Source organism: Pristiophorus japonicus, chromosome 22, assembly GCF_044704955.1.
Source record: "Pristiophorus japonicus isolate sPriJap1 chromosome 22, sPriJap1.hap1, whole genome shotgun sequence".
NCBI classification, from domain to species: Eukaryota; Metazoa; Chordata; class Chondrichthyes; family Pristiophoridae; genus Pristiophorus; species Pristiophorus japonicus.
The window spans coordinates 7,438,524-7,461,257 of NC_091998.1; the positions used below are offsets into that span (position 1 = coordinate 7,438,524).

A 22,734-nucleotide genomic window follows, 5' to 3' on the forward strand; every position below is an offset into this window, starting at 1 on the left:
GCACAAATCATCGTACGATTTCTCCACAGACGGTGAGGAGGATCGCCCTTCGTTTGGCAGCGCTCTCTTCCCCATCTAGCTCGTTGGCCACAAAGTATTGGTCGAATCGCTCCACAAAAGTTTCCCAATCATCTCCCTCTGAGAATTTCTCCAGGATGCCCACTGATCCCTGCTTCTTTGGGTTGGCTATCTGTATCTCGTCGCCAGTTGTAGTGTATGGAGAAAGAGTCAGACTGAACACTGTGAGCTCAAAGTAAAGTGTGACCTTAGTCTTTTATTGCAGGTCTCCAGAGCGCCTCTCCAATCTGTGAAGCCTCCTTAAATACCTGTGCTTGGGACTCCAGGGGATGAGCCCTCTGGTGGCTGTATAGAGTAAATATAAGTCCACATATATAACAATCACCAAGACATAAAGGAGAGATTGAAGTCCTGATAATGGGGTACAGGAATGGTCCCAGACATCCGAGTAATTGAATTGAGGAGAAGAAATAGAAACATGAGTTTTTCCATCTGGAAAGAAGGTGACCTTGTAGAAGTATATAAGTTGTAGAGGGTATAGAAAAGGTAGATTGGAGCATTACTATCACATGGCTCAGACTCTAGCTGGTGGTTAAGAAGGCATATGGAATACTTGCCTTTCTAACCCAAGGCATAGAATACAAGAGCAGGGAGATTATGCATGAACTGTATACAACACTAGTTAGGCCACAGCTGGAGTACTGCGTGCAGTTCTGGTCACCACATTACAGGAAAGATGTGATTGCACTAGAGAGGGTTATAGGGATGTTGCCAGGACTGAAGAATTTTAGCGATGAGGAACGATTGGATAGGCTAGGGTTGTTTTCTTTGAAACACAGGAAGCTGAAGGGAGACCTTATTGAGGTGTATAAAATTGAGGGGCCTAGATAGAGTGGATAGGAAGGACCTATTTCTCTTAGCAGAAGGGTCAACAACCAGGGGGGCATAGATTTAAAGTAATTGGTAGGAGGTTTAGAGGGGATTTGAGGGGAATTCCCTTCGCCCAGAGGGTGGTGGGGGTCTGGTTGAGGCAGACATGACGGGCCGAATGGCCTCCTTCTGTGCTATAAGTTTCTGTGATTCTGTAGTGGAAGACAAATTTAGGATTGAAGTCAGAAAGTTCAACAAAAGAGCAATCAATCTTTATAACAGGCTTCCGAGGAAGGCTGGGGAGAGGATCACCCTGTGGTCATTCAAGGGGCAGTTGGGTGTGTCAGAGAGGACTGCAAGTTCTGTACAGTGGAGTGGCAGACAAATTTAGGACAGATGCCAGGGTAATCATCACATAAAGGTGAAGGGGGCAGGGGACGGGTGCACGGTGAGATCGGGGGAATGGGGAGAACATAAGAAATAGGAGCAGGAGTCGGCCATTCGGCCCCTCGAGCCTGCTGCACCATTCAATAAGATCATGGCTGATTTTCCACCTCAACTCCACTTTCCCACCCAATCCCCATATCCCTTGATTCCCCTTAACTGAGAATTGCTCATCCCATTTCAATATACACATGTATCTTTGGCCTTTTTCAGCCAAGTTGACGGTGAATGTGCTGGATGTGAACGACAATCCTCCACGGTTCAGACCATTTGGGGTGAATATTTTCACTGAGAGAATCCTGGAGGGAGCTACAGCTGGTACAACGCTCCTCTCTGTATCGGCCGTGGATCCCGATAAAGGACCCAACGGACAAATCACCTACGAGCTCCGGCATCTGCCCCCTGGGGACTACATCAGACTAGAGGATCCCGCAGCAGGTGAGCATCACAGGGACTTCGAGAAGGCAAAAGGGACGTGAGGAGGCAGTTCCTTCGATGTATCAGGGAGGGGAAATCTCCGTGAGTGAATTGATGACGCGGCTCTGCACATTGGCCAGAGCCCTTCTCCCCTCGGAGTTTTTGAAATTCACTTCAAGCGGATGAGTTATTCTCCGGCAGCACCTCCCAAACCCGCCACCTCTACACCCTAGAAGGACCAGGGCAGCAGGCGCATGGGAACACCACCACCTCCACGTTCCCCTCCCAGTCACACACCATCCCGACTTGGAAATATATCGGCCGTTCCTTCACCGTCGCTGGGTCACAATCCTGGAACTCCCTCCCTAACAGCACTGTGGGAGCACCTTCACCACACAGACTGCAGCGGTTCAAGAAGGCGGCTCACCACCACCTTCTCAAGGGGCAATTCGGGATGGGCAATAAATGCCGGCCTTGCAGGCAACGCCCACATCCCAGGACCAAATAAAAAAGCACTCTCAGAATGAACATTAGAACAGGAGGAGGCCATTCAGCCCCCCCCAAGCCTGCTCCGCATTTCAATTAGATCACAGCTGATCTAGATCTTAACTCCATCTACCTGCCCTCATTTCCTGTCCCTTGGTACAGTCACCCGACAAAATCGATCAATGTCCCTGGTGCAATTTTCAATTGGCCCCCAGACTCAACAGTTTTTGCGGGGAGAGAGTTCCAGATTCCCACTGCCCTTTGTGTGAAGAAGTGCTTCCTGACATCGCCCCCTGAACGGCCTGGCTCTAACTTTAAGGTTATGCCCCCCACCAAAGGAAATAGTTATTCGCTATCTACCCTATCAATTCCATTAATCGTCTGAAACATTTCTTAATCTTTCTATACACAAAGGCAGACAAGCTCAGTCTACACAACCTGACCCCATACTGTTAGCCCTAGTCATCATCATCATCGTCGAGGAAGACTTGCTTCCACTCTAAAAGTGAGTTCTCAGATGGCTGTACAGTCCAATACAGGAATTACAGTCTCTGTCACAGGTGGGACAGACAGTGGTTGAAGGAAGGGGTGGGTGGGACTGGTTTGCCGCACGCTCCTTCCGCTGCCTGCGCTTGGTTTCTGCATGCTCTCGGCGATGAGACTCGAGGTGCTCAGCGCCCTCCCGGATGCACTTCCTCCACTTAGGGCGGTCTTTGGCCAGGGACTCCCAGGTGTCGGTGGGGATGTTGCATTTTATCAAGGAGGCTTTGAGGGTGTCCTTGGAACGTTTCCTCTGCCTTCTTGGGCTCGCTTGCCGTGTCGGAGCTCCGAGTAGAGCGCTTGCTTTGCAGAGCACTAGTACCTTTCTGGTGAATCTGCATCACGCCCCCTCCAAGGCCAATATAGTCTTCCTGAGGTGTGGTGTCGAGAACTGAATGCAGTGCTCTAAATAACTGCAACATAACGTCCTCCCCTTTGTATCCCACCCCCCCCCCCCCCCCCCCTTGAGATAAAGACCAACATTCCATCGGCCTTTCTAATTATCTTTTGTCCATGAGCTTTCGGTGATTTCTGTGCTTGGGCTCCTGAGCCTCTCTGCCCCTCCACAGTTCCTGACTTCTCGCCATTTTGAAAATACTCTGATCTATTTATCTTAGTCCAACGTAGATGACAGCACACTTCCCATCATTAAGCACCATCTGCCACAGTTTTACACAAGAACATAAGAAATAGGAGCAGGAGTCGGCCATTCGGCCCCTCAAGCCTGTTCCGCCATTTAATAAGATCATGGTTGATCTGATCCTGGCCTCAGCTCCACTTCCCTGCCCACTCCCCATAACCCTTGACTTCCTTATCGTTCAAAAATCCATCTATCTCCACCTTAAATATATTCAATGATTCAGCCTCTGGGGTAGAGAATTCCAAACACCCTCTGAGAGAAGAAATTCCTCCTCATTCCAGTATTAAATGGGTGACCCCTTATTCTGGCACTATGCCCCCTAGTTCTAGATCCCCCCCACGAGGGGAAATATCCTCTCTGCACCTACCCTGTCGAGCCCCCTCATAATTTTCTTATATGTTTCAATAAGATCTTCTAAACCCCAATGAGTATAGGCCCAACCTGCTCAACCTTTCTTCATAAGACATCCCCTTTATTTCAGGAATCAACCGAGTGAACCTTCTCTGAACTGCCTCCAATGCAAGTATATCCCTCCTTAAATAAGGAGACCAAAACTGTACGCAGTATTCCAGGTGTGGCCTCACCTAGTTTTGGCCACTCATGTAATCACGCAATGTCCCTTTGTGACTAAATCAGAATAAATCACGTGCCCAATTAGTTTAGTGTGGTAATTATCACTTTACAACTGCAACCAATTTAGAATTCATAAATATTAACTCAAAATAACTTTTTTTTGTACGCAATCTATACAGATTAGAACAAAGCTAAAGAAATTTAAAGAATTTCCTCCATTTTTAAATAATATCTATGTACATGGATATGAGTAGACCATACAGGGGAAAAAACAGAATTAGAACAAAATATGCAGCTACACTACACGACACTATTTACCTTGCCACCTAACTTGATGTTGTCAGTAAACTTGGTTGTGTGAGCATAGTGACTGTGTCAATATTTACAGCGATCTAGCACAAAATATAGTCTGGTTTAAGCACCAGATGGTGAGTGATACATGGCAGAGCTGATTTTATCTGAGCAATTATCTTCAATAAACAATTTCTTCTCCCCCCCCCCCCCGTCCACCTCTGTCCCACTTCTCCCCACAGGGAAAATAGTAGCAAGCCGGACAGTGGATTACGAAGAGGTTCAGTGGCTGAATTTCACAGTGCGAGCAGTGGATCACGGATCGCCACCTCGATCCATAGAGGCTCCTGTCTATTTACAGATCCAGGACGTCAACGATAACAACCCTGTCTTCGTGCAGACATCTTACCAGGTAACTGTGCCATTGATGTGCCCCCCTGATGGGGCAGTGGGTGGGTACGGCGTATGTGCTGACCACATAACTCAGGAATAGTTACAATGCCTTGTAGGCTGATGGCGGTAAGGGTTGACGCAACACTAGAGCCTTATTTAAATGCGCGAAGCATTCAGACATAGATCTGAACTCGTGAATACTGTGAGCTCCCCAATCTCAGCCATGTCCATCAGAAGGATAAAGGTACCCCTTATCCACAGTGCACCCAGTGGGGTAAATCTTGACATTTTGCCCTGGGGTGAAATGAGCGACAGCAAATTGGCAGACAGCATCTGTCCCGACATGGATTTCCATTGAAATCAGAACGGATGGGATTCTTCACTGGGCTCTCTTAGTGTTTCCTGTACCAACAACAACTTACATTTATATAGCGCCTTTATCGTGGTGAAACGTCCCAAGGCACTTCACAGGAGTGTTATGAGATAAAAATTTGACATCGAGCCGCATAAATAGAAATTAGGGCAGATGACCAAAAGCTTGGTCAAAGAGGTAGGTTTTGAGGAGCATCTTGAAGAAGGAACGAGAGGTTTAAGGAGGGAGTTCCAGAGCTTGGGGCCCAGGCAACAGAAGGCACGGCCACCGATGGTTGAGCGATTATGATCAGGGATGCTCAGCAGGGCAGAATTAGGGGAGCGCAGACATCTCTGGGGGGAGCGGCTTGTGGGGCTGGAGGAGATTACAGAGATAGGGAGGGGGCGAGGGCCATGGTGGGATTTGAAAACAAGGATGAGAATTTTGAAATCGAGGCGTTGCTTCACCAGGAGCCAGTGTGGGTCAGCGAGCACACTTGAAATGTCCAGAGATGGCCGGTAATTACCACCACATAACTCGCACAAGATACACCTGTCAGAGTAAGTCGGTCCATTCCTGGTCTTTGTAACTTCTGATCGTTCCCTCACATTCGCATGCTTCTGTCACATCGGATGTTGGCACTGAATAATTTCCCTTTAACCGGGTGCTTTGCGTGTCGATACAGAAGCCAGTGTTCGAAGATGTCTCCTTGGGCACGGTGATCCTGCAAGTAAGTGCCGTGGACGCAGATAATGGCAGATTCTCACAGATTGAATATAGCCTTGTGGACGGAGAGGGCAGGTTCGGTATCAATCCCACAACGGTGAGATACGTTTTGTAAAGCCTACTGTAATGTATTTGCTTCCTGGGTTCTTTGCTTAAGAATTCATCGTAACACATTGCTATTAAGAACTAGTTGGTTTATTACAAAAGGTTTAACAATCGCACGACACATTACCAGTTCATCCACCAGGCTCACAACCACCTGCCTCATCGTGGATCTGGGGTACTGAGGGAATGATCAGCCATGATCTTATTGAATGGCGGTGCAGGCTCGAGGGGCCGAATGGCTTACTCCTGCACCTATTTTCTATGTTTCTATGATCCCCAAACCCAACTGGCTGGGGTTTTATTGAGTCTTGTGAATATCACGTGACTGGCTAAGCCACTCACAACTCAACAGCTCTCCCAACCTGCGAGCATACTCACAGGGGCATATATTACACCTATAAAAATATATTGTTTTAAAATTAGATTGTCATAAAACCCGTACTGGTTGACTAATGTCCGTCAGAGAACAGAACAAGCCACCCGTATCTGGTCTGGCCTACACGCGACTCCAGCTCCAGACAATGGGCTCCCTCTCTTGCGATCCACTGCACTGCTATCAATCCCGATAAAGGAGACGCCCCGTCACTGGCCTCGGGGCAACTAGGGATGGGCAGTAAATGTGGAATGGCCAGTGTCACCCACATCCCGAAAGCACATTTTTTTAAAGTGACTCATAATTTCTTCAAAAAGGAGTTGTCCAATGTTAACCTTGGGCTTCATATTTTTTATATCTGTACCTGGATCATATAATCTTACAGCACAGAAGGAGGCCATTTGGCCCATCGTGCCAGTGCCAGCTCTTTGGTAGAGCGATCCAATCAGTCCCACTCCCCCTGCCCTTTCCCCACAGCCCTGCAAATTTGCTCTACGTCAAGTATTTCCCGTTTGAAAGTTACGATTGAATCTGCTCCCACCGCCCTTTCAGGCAGCGCGTTCCCGATCAGAACAACTCGCTGCGTAAAAAATGTTTACCTCATGTAGCCTCGTCTTCCAGTCACCTTAAATCTGTGCCCTCTGGTTCCCAACCCTTCTGCCACTGTAAACCATTCCTCCTTATTTACTCTGCCAAAATCTTTTATGATTTTGCACATCTCGATCAAATCTCCCTGTTTAGCCTTCTCTGCTCCAAGGAGATCATAGGGGAAACTAAAACTAGGGGTCGTAGTCTCAGAGTAAGGGGCCACCCATTTAAAACTAAGATGAGGAGGAATTTCTTCTCCCAGAGGGTTGTAAATCTGTGGAATTCTCTGCCTCAGAGAGCTGTGGAGGCTGGGTCATTGAATATATTCAAGGCGGAGATAGACAGATTTTTGAACGACAAGGGAGTGAAGTGTTATGGGGAGCGGGCAGGGAAGTGGAGCTGAGCCCATGATCAGATCAGCCATGATCTTATTGAATGGCGGAGCAGGCTCGAGGGGCCGAATGGCCTACTCCTGCTCCTATTTCTTATGTTCTGATGAGAACAACCCCAGCTTCTCCAGTCTCTCTGCATAACTCAAGCTGTTTTAATCCAGAATATTTAATGATGAAAAGAGCTATACTTGCATTTAAATGACATGGATAGTTTAACCGATGTTCATTTTATGAAGTACTTTTCAATTTTACAATTACATGTTTCTGAATAGTAAACTATGAATGTAATACTGTGAAGAATCACGTATTCCATTAATGGGAATTAAAAGATACGTTTGAAGTGTGAAGATTATTGATGTGAGTAGACGGTGCAACGATAATTAAATGGGCTCCTTTTTACATAAAGGGGGATATTTACATTCTGGCTGCACTTGATCGGGAGAGAAAGGATCATTATACGCTAACCGCGGTTGCCAAGGACAACCCAGGTGATAATCCAAGCAATCGCAGAGAGAATGCTGTCCAGGTAAGTGCCAGAGCTGCTGATGGGTGTTTGCAATTGTTTCCAGCTCTTGGGGTTTGCAATGGGCTTTGGTGCCAAATAAAATGTTCTAACTCTGAATCTGCTGTGATCCTGGTCCCCATCATCATCATAGGTGGTCCCTCGAACCAGGGTGACTTGCTTCCACAGGAGTTCACAGGTGTTTCATGAAGGACCCGATGTTCCAGATCCCAGACTACATGTTGAAGGGTGGAAGCTGCCTGTGCGTGGATTTTTTTTGCATACCAGCCACCACACGGGCTTGACAGAGCGAGGCCTTGGTCCAGTGGCAAGGGTAAACCAGGGCGGACCTAGTTCGCAGTGTGGGCTGGGCCCGTGCTGCCCCTGGGCCCTCGGCTCTTCTGGGCCCCGTACCCTCATTCGCCGCACCTCCGCCACGATCTCTGGCCGCTCCTCCGCCACAAAACCCTCGCTGCACCTCCACCACGATCACCCGCCGAATCTCAGCCACGATCCCTCAACGCTCCTCCACCTGGTCACCAATGCATTCAATGAGGCACCTCACCTCAGGGAGGATATATTGGCTTTGGAACGGGTGCAGCACAGATTCACCAGAATGATACCGGGGCTAATACAAAAGCAAAATACAGGCAACTCTCGATTATCTGCACACGGATGCAACGGGATACCGGATAATCGAGAGTTGCATGTACTGCGGATGCTGAATTTCCAGAGAATGCTGGAAATCTCAGCGGGTCGGGCAGCATCTGTGGAGAGAGAAACAGAGTTAATGTTTCAGGTCGATGACCCTTGGGTCGATGACCCGAAACGTTAACTCTGTTTTTCTCGCCACTGATGCTGCCTGATACCAAAGCTAAAGGGGTTAAATTATGAGGAGCAGACTGGACTTGTATTCCCCGAGTGTAGCAAGATTAAGGGGTGATCTAATCGAGGTGTTTAAGATGATTGACGGATTTGGTAGGGTAGATAGAGAGAAACGATTTCCTCTGGTGGGAGGAGTCCAGAACAAGGGGCGTAACCTTAAAATCAGAGCGAGGGTGATGTCAGGAAGCACTTCTTCACACACAGGGCAGTGGGAATCTGGAACTCTCTTCCCCCAAGAAGCTGTTGAGTCTGGGCGTCAATTGAAGGTTCCAAAACTGAGACTGATAATTTTCTACTAGGTAAGGGTATATTAAGAGGTGTGGAACCAAGGTGGGTAGATGGAGTTAAGATACAGATCAGCCATGATCTAATTGAGTGGTGGAACAGGCTGGAGGGGCTGAGTGGCCTCCTCCTACATAAGAACACAAGAACATAAGAAATAGGAGCAGGAGTTGGCCATACGGCCCCTCGAGCCTGCTCCGCCATTTAATACGATCATGGCTGATCCGATCATGGACTCAGGTCCACTTCCCTGTCCGCTCCTATAACCCCTTAATCCCTTATCAGTTACAAACTGTCTATCTCTGTCTTAAATTTATTCAATGTCCCAGCTTCCACAGCTCTCTGAGGCAACGAATTCCACAGATTTACAACCCTCTGAGAGAAGAAATTCCTCCTCATCTCAGTTTTAAATGGGCGGCCCCTTATTCTAAGATCGTGCCCCCTAGTTCTAGTCTCCCCCATCAGTGGAAACATCCTCTCTGCATCCACCTTGTCAAGCCCCCCTCATAATCTTATACGTTTTGAGTATGGAAGGGGTCAACTTCTGATGTTCGTCGTCAGTGGGCCAAAGCCTATTCCTGCAGTCTCCTCCAGCCGCGTATCTCCTCCCACACCCTTTCGTCCTCCGACCTGTGGTGTTTCATGCACCCCCTCCTCCTTCATACCACCATTAGCCTTTCAGATGAGACGTTAAACCGAGGCCCCATCTGCCCTCTCAGTGTGGGTGTAAAAGATCCCACGGCACTATTTTGAAGAAAAGCAGGGGAGTTTATCCCCGGTGTCCTGGGGCCAATATTTATCCCTCGATCAACATAACAAAAACAGATTATTGGGTCATTATCACATCGCTGTTTGTGGGAGCTTGCTGTGCGCAAGTTGGCGTTTCCCACATTACAACAGTGACTACACTCCAGAAAGTACTTCATTGGCTGTAAAGCGCTTTGAGACATCCGGTGGTCGTGAAAGGCGCTATATAAATGCAAGTCTGTCTTTATTAGTAACCGACCTTTCAGCCGCCTCAGCCCATCGAAGTTCGTCCCTTCAGTACCCCGACGCTCCCAGCATACCTTCTAGTTCCATTTTGAACATCCGTCATGTTTTTGCCTCTCCTAACACACCTGGCAGATTGTTCTCAGCCGTTGAATAAAGAAGTGATTTAATAACAGGGTACCTTTACAAACTAGTTTCACTTGCTTCTGTTGTGCTACATCTACTTCATTGTGGGAGGGAAGGGTGGAAACAGAGAAGGGAATATCACAAGGAGATTGTTAGGTGCCTGAGACAATCTTTTTAATAGACGATGGAAAGAAACAATTAGATTGCAGAGCTCTCTGCCTTAAACTGCTTTTGATGGAAAGCCCATCAATTATTTTAGAAGGGAACTGGAGAGTTGCTGGTTAATGGAGAATTATAAAAGGTATGAGGAGAGAGCCTGTACGAAGTGGCTCGTGTCGAGATAAAACCCTGGCACAGACTTGAGGGACTGAAAGGCCTGTTTCTGTGCAGCAACATTCAACACAACAACTTGTATTTATATAGCGCCTTTAATATAGTGAAACGTCCCAAGGTGCTTCACAGGAGTGTTATGAGATTTAAAAAATTGACACTGAGCCACATAAGTAGAAATTAGCGCAAGTGACCAAAAGTTTGGTCAAAGATGTAGATTTTAAGGAGAGTTTTGAAGGAGGAAAGAGAGGTAAAGAGGTGGAGAGGTTTAGGGAGAGAGTTCCAGAGCTTGGGGCCCAGGCAGCTGAAGGCACGGCCACCAATGGTTGAGCGATTATAATCAGGGATGTTCAAGAGGGCAGAATTAGAGGAGCGCAGACATCTCGGGGAGGGGGGGAGGCTGGAGGAGATTACAGAGATAGGGGAGGGGCGAAGCCATGGGGGGATTTGGGAGCAAGGATGAGAATTTTAAAATCGAGGCGTTGTCGGACCGGGAGCCAATGTAGGTCAGCGAGCACAGGGGGTGATGGGTGAGCAGGACTTGGTGCGAGTTAGGACACGGTCAGCGAGTTTTGGATGAGCTCAAGGTTGCCGGACAGGAAGCCAGTGTAGGTCAGCGAGCACATTTAGCACAAAATGTCAGTATCACTCGTAGAGCAGTAGGGGTGGCCAAAGGTGAAATGAAGAGCAAGGATTAATCACCAGATTTTGGCACTTCCTCGTTAAAGACTTATCTACATCTTCACGCTCGTTAAAGCCTTGCTTCATATACTTAGCTTCACTGACGGGAAGCTATGAGCACAGCTCAGTCTATTCTAATAATTTTATAAATGTTTCAACATAAATTTAAAGGAACCAGATGCAGTGGAATGCTCTTTCAACATAGTCCTGTTCTAAAACTTTCTTCACACAACCGATCTGCGTTCTAGCGATTGACACGTCATTGCAGGAAAGGACAAAATGTCCAAATGATGTCGGTGGGAGACTTAAATATCAGAAAAGGTTTCCAGGAAGAAAGATACTTTGAATTTATCTGCTGATGATATCTTGTCGATCATGGAATTCTCTTCATATATTGAGCTTTGTGCTCAGGTGTAAATTGTCCGAGATCCTTTTCATTATAGTGTCAGCCGGGGCTCAGTGGGCAGCACTCTCGCCTCTGAGTCAGAAGGTTGTGGATTCAAGTCCCACTCCAGGGACTTGAACACAAAAATCCAGGCTGACACTCCCAGTGCAGTGCTGAGGGAGTGCTGCAATGTCGGAGGTGCTGTCTTTCAGATGAGATGTTAAACCGAGGCCCCGTCTGTTCTTTCAAGTGGATGTAAACGATTCCATGCCACTATTTCGAAGAAGAGCAGGGGAGTTCTCCCCAGTGTCCTGGCCAATATTTATCCCTCAACCAACATAACAAAAAAATAGATGATCTGGTCATTATCACATTGTGGGAGCTTGCTGTGCACAAATTGGCTGCCGCATTTCCCACATTACAACAGTGACTACACACCAAAAGTACTTCATTGGCTGTAAAGCGCTTTGAGACGTTCGGTGGTCATAAATTATTATCATAGGCAGTCCCCTTGAAGTGAGGATGACTTGCTTCCACGCCAAAAAAGGGATGAGTTCACAGGTCCTGAACTACATCCTGAAGGGTGGAAGATGCCTGTGGGTGGATTTTTTTAACGTGGGGTGACCGTTGCACACCAGCCACCACACGGGCTTGACAGAGCGAGGTCTTGGTCCAGTGGCAAGGGTTAACCAGGACGACTGGAGACCTGCTCTGCTGCACGGACCTAGTGCGCACACATATCGCACAGTGTGGGCTGGGCCCGTGCTGCCCCTGGGCCCTCGCCTCTTCTAGGCCCCGATCACGTTGCTCCACAATCTCTCGCCGCTCCTTCGCCCCGACCTCACCGCTCCTGCTGTACCTGCCCACGCTCCAATCACCGACCTGGACCTTGATGACGTCACTCTTCGCTGCTGTCGCCCTCCTGCACCGGCTCGCGCTGTACCTTGCCGTGGTACACCGCCACGCTGCTCCTGAGGCCACTCGCCGCTCCTTTTATGGCCCCGACCTGCCACTGGTGTTCTCACTAAAGGCGCTATGTAGATGTAAGTCTTTCTTCTTTCTTATAAATGCAGAGACAGCATTGACCAGAACCTCAGGCTCAAGGTCAAACCTATCCAACTCTCAGTGCTGCCAACTTTTCCAGTCATTGATTTTAATTTTAGCACCAGGAAAATCAGGAGCACTGAGCTCTACGTCTGATCTGCGGTCTCACCGACAAGACTAAATGTCGGGATCAAATCCCCCCCAAATTTACCCTGTCATCTCTTTCGACGCCATGTGTAAGATTCACAAGTGCATCAATTGCTGCCGTTTGCCTTGAGACAAAAGCCGTGTGATAAAGAGCACATGGGGTGCGTGTCTGAAATTCCCCTCGCTGGTATCTTGCCACACACCTGGAGCTCTCCTCTCCCAAAAGGTCGGTCAAATTGGAGCTTTCAAGACTGAGATCAGTAAGTATCTCGAGGGGCATGGAGCACAGGCAGATAAATGGAGTCAAAGAGTCACAGATCAGCCATGATCTAATTGAATGGCAGAGCAGGCTCGAGGAGGTTCAATGGCCTACTCTTGTTCCTAAGGTTGCTAACTCGTGGACGTAAGCGGCTGGATTTTTGGTCTTCTGCTGCCCCGGTTAGTGCCCAAGCTTCCAATGCCCCGCCGGGGCGCAGAGCATTACCGCCCGGGAGTGGCAAGCAGGTGTGCAACTCCCCTGGTTGCGACACCAGCTCGATTTTTGGATCGCGCCCGACCCGTACCGACCTGCAGCGCCCCCTGGTGGGACCGCCTGCGGAGGCGGGAGGTCCAAGCTGTAGTGGCCGTGGTGAGGGAAGTAATGTCCACCTCAGGTACGTGTGATTGTTTTTATTTTTTTTGTTGCAATTTATGTTGTGGCGGCGTGAGTTATCAGAATGCGTTTGGTGGTTTTTTACGGGGTTCCCCCCTCCCCCCGGCCAAGGCCTCTCTCAGAGGCTGGCTGTTTAACATAGAAACATAGAAAATAGGTACAGGAGTAGGCCATTCAGCCCTTCGAGCCTGCACCACCATTCAATATGATCATGGCTGATCATGCAACTTCAGTATCCCATTCCTGCTTTCTCTCCATACCCCTTGATCCCTTTAGCCGTAAGGGCCACATCTAACTCCCTTTTGAATATATCTAATGAACCGGTCTCCACAACTTTCTGTGGTAGAGAATTCCACAGGTTCACAATTCTCTGAGTGAAGAAATTTCTCCTCATCTCGGTCCTATATGGCTTACCCCTTATCCTTAGACTGTGACCCCTGATTCTGGACTCCCCCAACATCGGGAACATTCTTCCTACAAATGACCTGTCTAATCCCGTCAGAATTTTATACGTTTCTATGAGATCTCCTCTCATTCTTCTAAATTCCATTGAATACAAGCCCAGTCGATCCAGTCTTTCTTCATATGTCATTCCTCTCATCCCGGGAATCAGTCTGGTGAACCTTCGCTGCACTCCCTCAATAGCAAGAATGTCCTTCCTCAGATTAGGAGAACAAAACTGAACACAATATTCCAGGTGTGGCCTCACCAAGGCCCTGTACAACTGCAGTAACACCTCCCTGCACCTATATTCAAATCCCCTAGCTATGAAGGCCAACATACCATTTGCCTTCTTCACCGCCTGCTGTACCTGCATGCCAACCTTCAATGACTGATGTACCATGACACCCAGGTCTCGTTGAACCTCCCCCTTTACCAATCTGTCACCATTCAGATAATAATCAACACTCCTGTTTTTACCACCAAAGTGGATAACCTCACATTTATCCACATGTATTTGCCCACTCACCTAACCTGTCCAAGTCACCCTGCAGCCTCTTAGCGTCCCCCTCACAGCTCACACTGCCACCCAACTTAGTGTCACATGCAAACTTGGACTTAAAACATTCAATTCCTTCATCTAAATCATTAACGTATATTGTAAATAGCTGGGGTCCCAGCACTGAACCTTGCGGTACTCCACTAGTTACTGCCCGCCATCCTGAAAAGGACCCGTTTATTCCTACTCTCTGCTTCCTGTCTGCCAACCAGTTCTCTATCCAGTACATTACCCCCAATACCATGGGCTTTAATTTTGCACACTAATCTCTTATGTGGGACCTTGTCAAAAGCCTTTTTGAAAGTCTAAATACACCACATCCACTGGCTCCCCCTTGTCCACTCTACTAGTTACATCCTCAAAAGATTCTAGAAGATTTGTCAAGCATGATTTCCCTTTCATAAATCCATGCTGATTTGGACCGATCCTGTCACTGTTTTCCAAATGCGCTGCATTACATCTTTAATAATTGATTCCAACATTTTCCCCACCACCGATGTCAGGCTGACCAGTCTATAATTCCCTGTTTTTTCTCTCCCTCATTTTTTAAAAAGTGGGGTTACATTAGCTACCCTCCAGTCCATAGGAACTCATCCAGAGTCTATAGAATGTTGGAAAATGACCATGAATGCATCCACTATTTCTAGGGCCACTTCCTTAAGTACTCTGGGATGCAGACTATCAGGCCCTGGGGATTTATCGGCCTTCAATCCCATCAATTTCCCTAACACAATTTGCTGACTAATAAGGATTTCCTTCAGTTCCTTCTTCTCGCTAGACCCTCATTCCCCTAGTATTTCCGGAAGGTTATTTGTGTCTTCTTTAGTGAAGACAGAACCAAAGTATTTGTTCAATTGGTCTGCTATTTCTTTGTTCCCCACTATGACTTCACCTGATTCTGACTGTGAGGGACCCACATTTGTTTTCACTAATCTTTTTCTCTTCACATATCTGTAGAAGCTTTTGGAGTCAGTTTTTATGTTCCCTGCAAGCTTACTCTCATATTCTATTTTCCCCCTCCTAATTAAACCCTTTGTCCTCCTCTGCTGAATTCTAAATTTCTCCCAGTCCTCAGATTTGCTGCTTTTTCTGGCCAATTTATGTGCCTTTACCTTGGATTTAACACTATCATTAATTTCCCTTGTTAGCCACAGTTGAGCCACCTTCCCTGTTTTATTTTTACTCCAGACAGGGATGTACAATTGTTGAAGTTCATCCATGTGATCTGTAAATGTCTGCCATTGCCTATCTACTGTCAACCCTTTAAGTATCATTCGCCAGTCTATTCTAGCCAATTCACGTCTCATACCTTCAAAGTTACCTTTCTTTAAGTTCAGGACTCTAGTCACTGTATTAACTGTGTCAATCCACATCTTAATGAAGAAATCTACCATATTATGGTCATTCTTCCCCAGGGGGTCTTACACAACAAGATTGCTAATTAGTCCTCTCTCATTACACAACACCCAGTCTAGGGATGGCCTGCTCTCTAGTTGGTTCCTCGACATTTAGCTGGGGATTTTCAGTTGCTCAGCTGGCCTAGCACCCTAAAAGAGATGTGGAACGCCTCCCTTTGAGCCTCGTCCCACACTCGGGGGCCCAGCTGGTGAATTTTGCAGACGCAAACCATTTGCTGGCATAAAATTTACCGCCGCGCCCAGGTTAACGCCGCAATAGAGGCGCGACCGAATTTACCATCCCCACAGTGTCAATGGCTGCAGTCTTCCCTTTTCGCCATTGGAACCTGCCTGAGGAATCAAGAGATTGAGGTCATAAGAAATAGGAGCAGGAGTCGGCCATTCGGCCCCTCGAGCCTGCTCCACCATTCAATGAGATCATGGCTGATCTTCGACCTCAACTCCACTTTCCCGCCCGATCCCCATATCCCAGAATACCCCATATCCCAAAAATCTTATCTATTTCCACTTGGGATATACTCTATGACTGAGCCACCACAGCCCTCTGGGGCAGAGAATTCCAGAGTTTCACCACCCCCTGAGTGAAGAAATTTCTCCTCATCTCAGTCCTAAATGGCCGACCCCTTATCCTGAGACTGTGACCCCTGGTTCTAGACTCTCCAGCCCCGGGGGAAACATGCTCCCTGCATCTACCCTGTCAAGCCCTGCCTTGCTTTTCTACAGTGACTTTCACAACCTTTACAGCCAATGAAATACTTCTTGCAGCGCAGACACTGCTGTCATGTGGGAAACGCGGCAGCCAATTTGCGCACAGCAAGCTCCCACACACAGCAATGAGATAATGACCAGATAATCTGTTTTTTCTTTATTGATGTTGATTGGGGGATAAATATTGGCCCCAGGACACCGGGGATAATTCCCTTGCTCTTCCCCGAAATAGTGCTATGAGATCTTTTACATCCACCTGAGAGACAATTAGTTTAATGTCTCATCTGAATAATCGGGTATTTGATCAGGCCAAGCTCATCCATGGCAACATCCCAGCTCGTCTCCTGATCAAGATATTGTTGTTGCAGGCGGCCAGTATGTTAAACGACACCGAGACAAAGGTCGTTCTGTCGCTCTCACCCTATTTTTTTTTAAAAACACAATGTGCGAGGATTGCTTCACGCCGGTTCTGAGAAGTGAAAGAGGATGTGGTTACTTTTGAAATGTGTTGAGCTTTAGTACACTGAGGCTGATGGACTTCACGCAATCCCCCAAACCATTGGCAGAGCCAACCCCAGGGAGCAGCCACCAGTTGTTGCTGAGCATGTAAATTTATATAACGTGCAGGGGGTGCAGTTAATGACACGTTACCACCCACTTGTTCTCCAAGGTTTACCTCTGGGGAAAAGACTTGCATTTCTATAGCACCTTTCATGACCTCAGGATGTCCCAAAGCGCTTTACAGCCAATGAAGTACTTCTTGGAGTGTAGTCACTGTTGTAATGTGGGAAACGCGGCAGCCAATTTGCTCACAGCTTCATGAATTTGTACTCCACCTTTTGCATGGTCCAGGGGTTCCTACTGCAGCCCCTTCCACTCTCACTCCCGCCCACTGCTCCCTCCACATCCCCCCCTCCACTCCCACTCCACCCCTCCCCCCACTGCCTCCACTCCCTCTCCTCCCTCCCCCTCCACTCCCTCTCCTCCCTCCCCCTCCCCTCTTTCCCCTCTGCCACCCTCCCCTCCTCCCACTACCCCCGCTCCCTCCCCCCTCCCCACCCCCCCATCACTCCCACTCTGGCTCTCCCCCCGCTCCCTCCCCTCCACCACCCTCCCTCCACTCCCCCCACTGCCCCCGCTCCCTCCCCACCCCCCACTCTCATTTCCGCTCCTTCCCCCTCCCACCCCCCCCCCATCACTCCCACTCTGCCTCTTCCCCCCACTCCCTCCCATTCCCCACCCTCCCCTTCCCTCTTTCCCCTCCGCCACCCTACCCGCTCCCTCTCCTCCCTCCCACCCGGATCAGCCATGATCGTATTGAATGGCGGAGCAGGCTCGAGGGGCTACATGGCCGACTCCTGCTCCTATTTCTGATGTTCCCTGGGCCTCCTCCCTTGTACCTGTAGAATGGGTGAGGGCCGGAGTGAACCTGCGGGTTCCTCAGCAGGAATAGGTCCTTCCTCCCTCTCCAGGAAACTCCTCGTCGCCCCCCCCCCCCACCAAACCCGGGAGCCCCCGCGGGCTGTCCGAGCACCTCTTAATCCCAGCCTCACAGTGGCCCATGAAGTGCCGCGCTCCGAGAGAGGGTCCCACACCACTCGGCTGCGGCTGGATTGGGACACTGACTCTGGACCTACGCTGCCGGTATCAAGGTGCACCCCCAAAACCCTTTTCGAACTGACTCCAAGCTGACAGTATAACTGCAGCTCGAGACTCATGGGTTAATGCAGTTGTTATTTGTCGCTACAGGTGCTGGTGACTGTCCTGGACGTCAACGACTATCGTCCCCAATTCTCCAAGAGCGTGTTTAGCACCAGTGTGTACGAGAATGAGCCAGGAGGGGCCTCCGTGGTAACCATGACTGCCTCAGACCTGGACGAGGGGGAAAATGCGGTGTTACAGTATAGTATTCAGGGGCCTGGAGTAGGTAAGATAAAGGAACAACGAAGAAAGGTTGAGCAGGTTGGGCCTATACTCATTGGAGTTTAGGTGATCTTATTGAAACATATAAGATTCTGAGGGGGCTCGACAAGGTAGATGCAGAGAGGATGTTTCCCACTCATGGGGGAATCTAGAACTAGGGGGCATAGTTTCAGAATAAGGGGTCACCCATTTAAAACTGAGATGAGGAGGAATTTCTTCTCTCAGAGGGTTGTAAATCTGTGGAATTCTCTGCCCCAGAGAGCTGTGGAGGCTGGGTCATTGAATATATTTAAGGTGGAGATAGACAGATTTTTGAGCAATAAGGGAGTCGAGGGTTATGGGGAGCGGGCGGGGAAGTGGAGCTGAGTCCATGATCAGATCAGCCATGATCTTATTGAATGGCAGAGCAGGCTCGAGGGACCGAATGGCCGACTCCTGCTCCTATTTTTTATTTTATGTTAATGAACATTTTATCTGAATGTGTTTCTACTCTCTGGTTATGTTTGAAAGTCTTTACTTGTCTCCCCAGGTGCCTCAGTGCTCCTGGATGAGTGGAGCAGGTTGCTAATCCATTCCCGAACCGCCCCCAGAGCAGCTCAGAGCTTTGCGAGAGGTGGGCTTTCCTGCACCCCCGCCTCTGGGCAGTGTCTCGCCTCCATGCGGTGTCCCCATTCGAGGGAATGGACGGCCTTACCTTGTCTAGGGAACCTCTGGCACAAGAAGGTTTAAAGAGCAGAAGCGGGTGGCCATCAGTAGCAAGGATGGGGAGGGATAACCTAGGCCCAAAACAGTTGGGGAGGTGGAGGAACATACCCCACGCAATGTTTGCACCTACCCTGTATCACACAGTGTGTTGGACCAGCCAATCACAATCCTAAACTACTCGTGAATCACTTCTGCAATCTCACATTACCATCCCAGGGACAGTAAGCCAGCTCCCTGTATCCATTGGAACCAAACAAAAATCCATTATATTTTTTTTTGAAACTTTTCACTATGAATGTTAAGTACAAAGATTATGCACTATTATAATAATTTACCATTAATAAACTTTCATGGCTAGAAATTACTGTTGCCAATAATTGTGGATAAATTTCCTTTCCTCTATATTTTTGTCTCCAGTGAAGCGTCTAGGGACGTTTCACTACGTTAAAGGCGCTATATAAATAAAGTTGTTGGTGGAGATTTGAACCTGTTCATTTTATGGCCAATACTCAGTTTGCCTTGCACACTCTCTGCTCTTCTCTCACTCTCTCGCTCCCCTCGCACACTATCTGTCTCTCTCGCTCTCTCTCGTTCTTCTCACGTACCATCTGATTCTCTCGCTGACTCAATCTCTACCCCTCGCTCACTGTCTCTCTCGCTCTCTCTTTCGCTCCCCTCACACACTATCTGTCTCTCTCGTTCTTCTCACGCACCATCTGTCTCTCTCGCTGACTCTCTCTCTCTACCCCTTGCTCACTATCTGTCTCTCTCACTCTCTCTCTCTCTCGCTCTCTCTCGTTCTTCTCACGTACCATCTGATTCTCTCGCTGACTCAGTCTCTACCCCTCGCTCACTGTCTCTCTCGCTCTCTCTTTCGCTCCCCTCACACACTATCTGTCTCTCATTCTTCTCACGCACCATCTGTCTCTCTCGCTGACTCTCTCTCTCTACCCCTTGCTCACTATCTGTCTCTCTCGCTCGCTCTCTCTCGTTCTTCTCACGCACCATCTTTATCTCTCTCGCTGACACTCTGTCTCTACTCCTTGCTCACTATCTCTCTCTCTCTCTCTCTCTCCCCCTCCACCCCCCTCCCTCTCTCTTTCCCTTACATTGCGACCTAGAAATTCGCCTGTGACTGTTTTCGCTGCCCCAGAACCGAGAGGCCCAGAGCATCGCTGGAAGTTTTATAACGTGGCTCATCCGCACTCTCTCTTTCCTTTCAGAGGCCTTTAGGATTGACGAGAGCACAGCTGTGATCACCACCACACGCCTCCTGGAGTCTTACGAGAGGTTTAACCTGACAGTTGTGGCCACGGATCAAGGCCGGCCCCCACTCTGGGGGACGACGTTGCTGAAGATTGACGTGATTGACGTTAATGACAACCGGCCTATGTTTGTCAGGCCCCCCAATGGGACAATACTGCACATCATGGAGGTAATACACTCAGTGCAGGGCCCTCTGCTCCACTAACAGTGAGACGCCCAGCAACAGGAACATGGTAAACTACAAAATATTGTAAGAATCAAGAAGAATGCTAAACTCTTTCAAATGCAGCATTTGAGATAGGCAGAAGTTTCTATGTTTGCACATTTTGTACGACAGGAAAAGTATTGGTTTATAAACCTCATCAGGAAGAGTTAGGAGAACATAAAAATCTGGAGGCCATTCAGCCCATCAATTCCGTTCTATCAAGAGTCCAATTTCATAGGCACTGGAATTCTTTTTATTCATTCACGGGATGTGGGCGTCGCTGGCAAGACCGGCATTTATTGCCCATCCCTAATTGCCCCTTGAGAAGGTGGTGGTGAGCCGCCTTCTTGAATCGCTGCAGTCCGTGTGGTGAAGGTGCTCCCACAGTGCTGTTGGGGAGGGAGTTCCAGGATTGTGACCCAGCGACGATGAAGAATGCCTTGCATGTTGTCACTGTTGCGTGTATCCAGTCTGGGCCCAGAGAGATATAGACAACTGGAAAATGTCCATGCCATTCCCTAGAACAATTCCAAAATGTAAACAGTCCCACAACACATCCTGTCCCTTCCACCGTTCAATTGCCTTTTTCGCCCCAAAAATCTATTCGATTCCCTTTTGATTTCGATTGATTTCGATCCGATTTCCCTCCGTATACTTGAGGTGATCCAAAACTCGGCAGCCCGTGTCCTAACTCGCACCAAGTCCCGCTCACCCATCACCCCCTGTGCTCGCCGACCTACATTGGCTCCTGGATAAGCAACGCCTCGATTTCAAAATTCTCATCCTTAATTTCAAATCCCTCCATGGCCTCACCCCTCCCTATCTCTGTAATCTCCTCCAGCCTCACAACCCCCCCCCCCCCCTCCGAGATGTCTGCGCTCCCCTAATTATGCCCTCTTGAGCATCACTGATTATAATCGTTCAGCCATCGGTGGCCGTGCCTTCTGTTGCCTGGGCCCCAAGCTCTGGAACTCCCTGCCTAAACCCCTTTGATTCTCATAAGAACATAAGAAATAGGAGCGGAGTAGGCCATTCGGCCCCTTGAGCCTGCTCCGCCATTCAGTGAGATCATGGCTGATCATCGAACTCAACTCCATTTTCCCGCCCGACCTCCATATCCCTTGATTCCCCTATCTATTGATCTCAGCCTTGAATATATTCAGAGATTAAGCATCTGCAGCCCTCTGGGTGAAGAAATTCCTTCTCATCTCTGTCTTAAATGGCCGCCCCTTTATCCTGTGACTGTGCCCCCTGGTTCTAGACTCCCCAGCCAGGGGAAACAACCTCTTAGCATCTACCCTGTCAGTCCTCTTCAGAATCTTAAACATAACACAAGAATTAGGAGCAGGAGTCAGCCATTCGGCCCCTCGAGCCTGCTCCGCCATTCTATAAAATCATGGCTGATCTTCGACCTCAACTCCACTTTCCCGCCCGATCCCCATATCCCTTGATTCCCTTATCACTCAAAAATCTATCGACAATAGAACGCACGTTTCAATGAGATCACCTCTCATTCTTCTAAACTCCAGGGAGCAGAGGTCCATTCACTACGTTAAAGGCGCTATATGAATACAAGTTGTTGGTTTGAGTTTGCCGGCACTATCTGCCCCTTTGTGTGAAGCCGTGCAGTGTGTGAGCGGACCCGTTGAGACTGAGATAACTGAAGCGTTGCTTGTGCTTGTCCTTGTTTGCTAGGAGAGGGACGCGGGTTTCAGCGTGTACGAGGTGCTGGCCACCGACAACGACGAAGGCCTGAATGGCGCAGTCCGCTACGGCTTCCTGAAAACCGCCGTCAACAGGGACTGGGAATATTTCAACATCGACCCCCTCAGCGGGATTATCAACACCAGCATCCGGCTGGACCGGGAGAAGCAGGCTGTCTATAACGTGAGTGCGGGTCGCCGCGTCCTCGAGCCCCTATCCCTGTACAGGCATCCCCGCAACATGTCCGCTTATAGCGGGAAGGAGCACTGCGACATCACCTTAAAGCCTAGAGATAACTTGAGGTTGTGTTGGCCGGGTGAGATGGAGATGGAGAGGGGTGGGAGGGGGCTGGTGTGGAGCATGAACACCGGCACAGACCCGTTGGGCCGAAGGGCCTGTTTCTGTGTTGTACATTCGATGTAAAACAGGAAAAAAGAAACTGGAATCATAGAAATTTACAGCACAGAAGGAGGCCATTCGGCCCATCGTGTCCGCACCGGCTGACAAAGAGCTACCCAGCCTAATCCCACTTTCCAGCTCTTGGTCCATAGCCCTGTAGGTTACGGCACTTCA

The 22,734-nt window shown here is 48.7% G+C and overlaps 1 protein-coding gene across 1 annotated transcript in view; it reads left to right on the forward strand.

The window, feature by feature from the left end:
- Nucleotides 1–22,734, forward strand: part of cdh23 (cadherin-related 23) — a 211,165-nt gene that overhangs the window by 140,258 nt on the left and 48,173 nt on the right. Inside the window, exons 17-23 of the mRNA XM_070865557.1 lie at nucleotides 1,546–1,770; nucleotides 4,522–4,691; nucleotides 5,710–5,847; nucleotides 7,615–7,734; nucleotides 18,108–18,285; nucleotides 20,210–20,421; nucleotides 22,153–22,344. Coding sequence (XP_070721658.1) covers nucleotides 1,546–1,770; nucleotides 4,522–4,691; nucleotides 5,710–5,847; nucleotides 7,615–7,734; nucleotides 18,108–18,285; nucleotides 20,210–20,421; nucleotides 22,153–22,344 — 1,235 coding nt within the window. The remainder of the gene's footprint in view (nucleotides 1–1,545; nucleotides 1,771–4,521; nucleotides 4,692–5,709; nucleotides 5,848–7,614; nucleotides 7,735–18,107; nucleotides 18,286–20,209; nucleotides 20,422–22,152; nucleotides 22,345–22,734) is intronic.